The sequence below is a fragment of the Rhagoletis zephyria genome, unplaced genomic scaffold, assembly GCF_001687245.7.
Source record: "Rhagoletis zephyria isolate East Lansing unplaced genomic scaffold, Rhagoletis_zephyria_1.1 Rzeph_scaffold_00504, whole genome shotgun sequence".
Taxonomy (NCBI): domain Eukaryota; kingdom Metazoa; phylum Arthropoda; class Insecta; order Diptera; family Tephritidae; genus Rhagoletis; species Rhagoletis zephyria.
This window is the reverse complement of record NW_016157588.1, coordinates 15,692-21,880: the sequence shown is the minus strand read 5'-3', so window position 1 is coordinate 21,880 and position 6,189 is coordinate 15,692. Positions and strand designations below refer to the sequence as shown.

Below are 6,189 nucleotides of genomic sequence, written 5' to 3'. Positions count from 1 at the left end.
ACGCCAAATGAATTGAAATATCACGACCGAGTGTGCGAAAGTGTAGGCGTCATGTAATCGTTGCATTATGATTGTGACGATGAAGCAACTATGATTGGACGACCAATGTGCAGAAAGCCTTACATGTATTTTGTTTTTGCTTCTACTGATTTGACAGCATGCCCCTGAATAGCAACAACAAAATACATGTAAACTTTGAGGCGAATTGAGATTTGACATTTTGCACCTGATCCAAAATACATGTGGTTGTTGTTTGTTGTATTCTTTCTAAATTCGCCTTGACCACCTTGTTAAATACACCTTGATTTTGACGTAATGCTTTTCAGGCGAAAAATTCAGCTGTCGGCTCAACACCACCTTGTTAAATAAATCTTGGTTCATAAAGAATAACGGAGAAGAAAAGTAAATAGGACTGAAGGCGAAATTTTTTAACTAAATTGCAGCAAAATATACGAGAACTGAGTAAGATTAAATGCAACGCCAAGAACACAATTTATGTGCTGGTGTAATGCAGTAAGTAGTAATTTATGATTGCGTATACAGTTTTGACGAGTCTAAATTTTGGCCAATAACAGCGGAATAGACCAGGATTCGACGGCAGCTGCGGCAACTGCTGGTGGTCAACACATGATTTTCACTCCACCATACCAGCAATCAATACAAACTTTGCCGCATTCAATGCCTACACCATCCCCAACTCCATGGAATCTTCATACAATGCCGTGGAAGTTAGCAAGCACAAATTTGGGACAAGACGGCGTTATGCAGTTCCGAGCACACGTCAATAATGAGGCTCAAAGTCGAGCTGCTCTTCATCACAAACGCAAATCTGGAATGGAAACTCCTTTGTAAGCTAAAATCTTTTATTTACTAGAAGAACTAACATAATTTTTTTTATTTATTGTAGACCGGTCAAGCAATTTATTTCGGAAGAAAAAATTACTGCCCATTTTAATGGCTTGCACATATCTAGTGATTATATACATAATAACGCTCAAGGGAATACAAATTCCATGTCTAGCGATGAAACACCTACTACCAGTACTGGTAAATGTTTTACTAATCTCACCTACGAAGACTATCAGGTAACTGCGAAAGAATTAGAAGAAAAACTTCGAAATGCTAGTCGTTTCACTGTGTGTGACCAGTTGAAAAGACTTCATGAGCAAGAAATTAAATCCACATTCTTACCGGAAGCTCTTTTAAATCGAATCGAAAAACCATGTACCGCATTGGTGCTATGGCAGCCGCCTCCACTGCTAGAGCTGCTCCATCGTAAGAAAGAGAATGAATTGACGCCAACTAGCAGCGATAGTACAAGTGCAGATAGTTTTGGTACTACAGATATAGCGGATGCTGATACTATAGGCGATGATGATGAGTTCTCTGATCCTGATCCCGAGGTGGAAGATATCGACGACTTTGCTGACAATAACAATACATGTCGTTTGGATTTTAATAATATGAAAGCCGATCATATGGACCAGGATTTGTAGTACAAAGGAAATTAATTTGTTTTTTATGGTCGCACACAATCTTCCAAATAGTAACGCAGTTAAAGCGGCTTCAAATCTGCTTAATTCTTGTTTAGTTTTCGAAATGCGTTCTGTAAGACTAAAAATCGTCATCTTCGAACTGAAATGTAGTTAAGTATGCATGTAATTTGAAATTATTTTTCGTAATTGCGCAATATATTAATTGCGCGTATTGTATGAATGGGCACTATGTATATGCCAGAGGGCTTTCTTTGTACCTATTCAAAATTTTTATACATTTTTTTAAGCTTACAACTTATAAGATATTAACGTTTTTTCAATTAACGAATAGCGTTCGATGATGCCAGTAACAATTTTGCAATTGCTCAGAGAATTTTAATATTTCTAATAATGTGGAAAGCATATTACTTAGGGTATCTTAAACTGAATAGCGTATCTTAAATCTAATAATAAATAAATATAAATGTATGTATGTATGTTCAGAGATTTAATCTATTGTTTTGTTGTTATAAGAATATAGAATTGCTCCAAAAAGGTAATTTGAATATATTTTACATAGCTTAATAAATATATGTACAGGCAGATTCTGAACAGAAACCCCCGGGGAGTTTTCTCTCTTTTTCCCTTTCCTCCTATCATGCATAAAAATTCCCTGAGGATTTTTTTTATTAATTGGCGGAGTTGAGCTGTCAAAAAAGTGTCATACAGCTTTTTCGAAGCTCGAAAATGCTACTCCCTGGGAGTTAATTATTGGAGGATTCCTTTCTTGGGAGAAAGAAATTCCCGGAGAACAAACTTCCCTGCAGTTTTCAGAATTGGGCTGGTAGATTGTTTTAAATATAGTCAAGGACCACCTCTTGATCGGAAAGAGTTTGTCAGTGGTAGCCCTGAACCCGATGTGTATCATGATTCAATAATATTATTATTATAGTATTATTGAATCATGGATGTGTATATGGTAAACGGGGATGTTATTCTTCCGGATGTAGCAGACAGGAAACGCGCCATGATCAAAGCATATGCCAAGGCGAATCAAGTATGAAAGTTTTTTTTACGAGACTTAACTCTACATTTATGCAATTGAATTTGTAAAATATATGGTCTTCGTGTACGCATGGTATTCTGCGTTTTGGTATAACAAAACACTCAAAGGTTAATCAAGTCAACCCGATAACTCCAAACCGATAAATTTGCACATTCATGATTCTGGCATAAGAGTTGTGTTCCAGATAACTTCAAGGCGAATTTATATAAGGTGGTGTTACTAGCTCAGCTGATTTTGTGTATGTGTTTCGCCGCACGGCTTCAGATATCAAGGGCCTGTGCCAAGGTGTATTAAACAAGGTGGTGTTGGGGCGACAGCTGAGTTTTTCGCCGTGGAGGCCATTACGTCAAAATGATGTGTTTGTTGTAACTCATACCAATGACAGTATGGACATCAGCGTATAATTTGTTAGTGTAATTTTTTACTTATATACGGCCAACACCACCTTGTTAAATACGCCTTGGCCTGTGCCAATCGGTAACTTTTTTCTCCGTGGTGAGACGGGGTGGAAAAATTTGCGATGGTGTACAAATAAATTGAATTTTGCTGTGCCAAATGCAAAGTAAAATTTTGACAGTTGAAAAACCAAACAAACGCTCGTGCGAAAGCTTTATTTTTGTGTGTTGCTGAAATTCTTGAAATTTATATTTTATTTTATATTTATTTTATAATTTGCAAGTAACGTACGCTTTTTTATGCTGTTTCAGTTTTCATTTTCATGTTTACTCCTTATTACCGCCAAGCAATATTATGTGTATACATGGTTATAAGCTGCCAAAATTTTACCTAGCCCCATGAGCTAGGTAAAATTCTAACGTTCTTATTCACCACGAGAAATGTCAGATTTTTACTTTGATCCGTCAAAATTTTCTCTTTTCTATCATTTGGCACAGGCCCCAAATTGAAAAATTTTGTTTGAATTTCTACACACACTCTTACAGATTTTGACAGTATATGAAACCAAAGCAAAAACAAAATACATGTAAATTTTTGTTTTTGTACTCCTGCTNGCCGTCAAAATTTTCTCTTTTCTATCATTTGGCACAGGCCCCAAATTGAAAAATTTTGTTTGAATTTCTACACACACTCTTACAGATTTTGACAGTATATGAAACCAAAGCAAAAACAAAATACATGTAAATTTTTGTTTTTGTACTCCTGCTATCACCTTATATTAATTCGCCTTGGATAACTTCGTGTAAAAACCTGTAAAATTGTCAAATAACAAAATTACTCTCTTGAAAGAGAGGAGCGGGAACGAAACAGTAAAAATCACCTGGAACGCAAAACACCACTTTCCCTGTAACTACTTTAATTTTTTAACAAATGTAAGACTGCTTTTACACAGTTCAAGTATTGAATTCCATTGAGCTCGCTTGTTGAAGAGGGGGTGAGAGGAAAAGGGACGAGCACGCATGCGTCCGTACCGTCAAGTCATTTCAACTTTCTGGCTTTGCGTTTTTATTTTTGTATTATTTATTTTAATTCTTATTACAAATTATCCCTCAAATAAGGAAATTACCTATAATCTGACATTACTGGCTCTGTTTGCTGATTGGCGAGCACAGGGTTGCTTTTTAAGAAATTCCTTTTCATAACTTGCTGTCTCCACAGGCAAAAGTTTTTATCTTGATAATCCCTGCAAAAATCGCGACTACTCCATGCATGCATGCAAAGAGTATTCCCTAAAGACCAAGGAGTACTCCAAAATTAACCACAATTCATATAAAAAATGTCCAATTAACGTTGCGATGTCCTAGGGCAGGACCATATACTCCATCTCTGCATCACATCAGAGTAACAGAAAACTACTCCAACATATTAACAATGGCATATTGCTCTTGGCAAGCAATAATTATCAGAGCGTTTACCTTTCTTTATGTGCAGAACTGTACAAACATACATATCGAGCAGACATATATTGAAAAAAAATGTCGCTTACGCTATTTTGACAGTTAGGGCTCGATATGTCAGCGCTTCATTCACCTAAAATTATTACGAAAGCTTGTTGACTTTTTTTTATATATTGGACAAAGTTTGAAATTTGAATTTACACGAGTTATGTTAAAGAAAGAACTATATTTTTATAAGAAATAACCAAAATTAAATTACAAAAATAAATAATATGTTAAAACTTATCAAAATATGGTGCGGCTATAACTTTTTCGACTACTGTAAACAAGTGTCAAGAAAATAGTTGTGTCCAGGTGACCACCTCCCATAAAGTTTATTAATGGAGAAAACAGCTGTTCCTGCAAATCTTGAATTTCGTGAATATCGTGAAGCATCTGGAACGCAACTAATATACCAAAAATTCAACACTTCAAGGAAAGCTTTCGACTCACACATAGACAGAAAGCGTATTGAACGAAAAATTCAATCAGACAAATTTCAGAAAAAACGGCCGTTTCACACACAGTTGCCTGCCGCAGACTTTAATGGCAAAACGGATCGTCAAAGTATCCGGAAATGAAATCAGTAATCCGCACTTAATCCACTTTTTTGTCCTTTTTCGGATCGGTTTTGTATTTACTTAGAATTCTATTCATTGTATGGTTGGCGGGTTCACCGGAAAATTGATGATAATTGCAAAGCTGACGAACTGACAAGGACAGGTAGGACCTCCCAAAACATTTCAGAAAAGGACACGGTGGATAAACTTAGTAATAGCCACTTTCAAGAAGTTGGTTAAAGAACACATAATTCTAAATAGTAACCAAGGAACGCTGGAACAACTTTCGCCTTGCAAAACATTCATGATTACCTGGTATTTCTATAAAAGGAAATGCTTACGGGCCACTTACTAATGTGGAATCAGAACATATATTGACCTATTTGACATATAGGATCGAATCGAAAAAGCTACCAAATTTGAAAAATAAATTACCAAATTACCAAACTTGAAATACAGAAACAAAATTACCAATTTTGGTTAAAAATTACCAACGCTGGGCATAACCATGATTTAAAACACTGAAAAATTCAAGTTTATCTGTTCAAATATAAAATAAATTCAAATAGAAGAAATTTAAATGCATTAAAACCAGTTTAAATATAACATGGACAATTTCCTGATACCAACGGCTTTTGCACATTGAAATAAAGAATTCATGAATTCTGCCGCATAAACGTAGTATCAGTTTATCGAACCTTAAATTATTGAATCATGCGGGCAGACGAATAAAATTCGAAGCAATTTGATTATAATTTTTAAATATGATTTCAAAATAAGGACAAACTAACTGGGAAGCATGATATTTTACAAAATATAAATTAATTAACAAAGGAAATCTTTTTTGAATGCAACACTGTTCGAACGTCAAATGCGGAAAATAAATAAAATGGGACGAAAATTATGGGCAAGCGCAAGGCGAATGCATATAAGGTGGTATCGATTGAACAAATACAACAATTACTTGTATTTTGTTTTTGCTTTTAGCGGGCCGTTGTCAAATTTCAGCTATTCTTCCCCGAATGAAAAAGGGCGACAGAAAATGCAAACACTCTCACGTTTTCACTCACTCACTAACGAAATTCAAAATTTTGACAATGAAGCGCTGCTCACAGCTGATGAAACAACACCACCTTATATAAATTTGCCTTGGGCAAGCGTTGGCATCAGTTGGCATGGTGGAGCAGAGAACTTTT

General features: G+C 35.6%; 1 protein-coding gene across 2 annotated transcripts; it reads left to right on the top strand.

Annotated features, from left to right (window-relative positions):
- Positions 1–302: 302 nt before the first annotated feature.
- Mst85C lies at positions 303–1,987 on the top strand. Of its 2 annotated transcripts, none has more exons than XM_017612144.1 (3): positions 303–462; positions 544–848; positions 908–1,987. In XM_017612144.1, exons 2-3 carry the CDS (start codon positions 628–630, stop codon positions 1,494–1,496), a joined length of 810 nt encoding a protein of 269 aa, XP_017467633.1. In that variant the 5' UTR covers positions 303–462; positions 544–627; the 3' UTR covers positions 1,497–1,987. The 2 variants fall into 2 exon arrangements, with proteins under 2 accessions (XP_017467633.1, XP_017467632.1); XM_017612143.1 differs by having other exon boundaries at positions 303–513; positions 576–848.
- Positions 1,988–6,189: the final 4,202 nt, after the last annotated feature.

Excerpts from the sequence above, each read along its gene's own strand:
- Mst85C (XM_017612143.1), top strand. The coding sequence starts at position 473 with ATGCAACGCCAAGAACACAATTTATGTGCTGGTGTAATGCA. Across the intron at positions 514-575 it reads TTATGTGCTGGTGTAATGCA|CGGAATAGACCAGGATTCGA; the intron begins GTAAGTAGTAAT and ends GGCCAATAACAG. Across the intron at positions 849-907 it reads TCTGGAATGGAAACTCCTTT|ACCGGTCAAGCAATTTATTT; the intron begins GTAAGCTAAAAT and ends TATTTATTGTAG.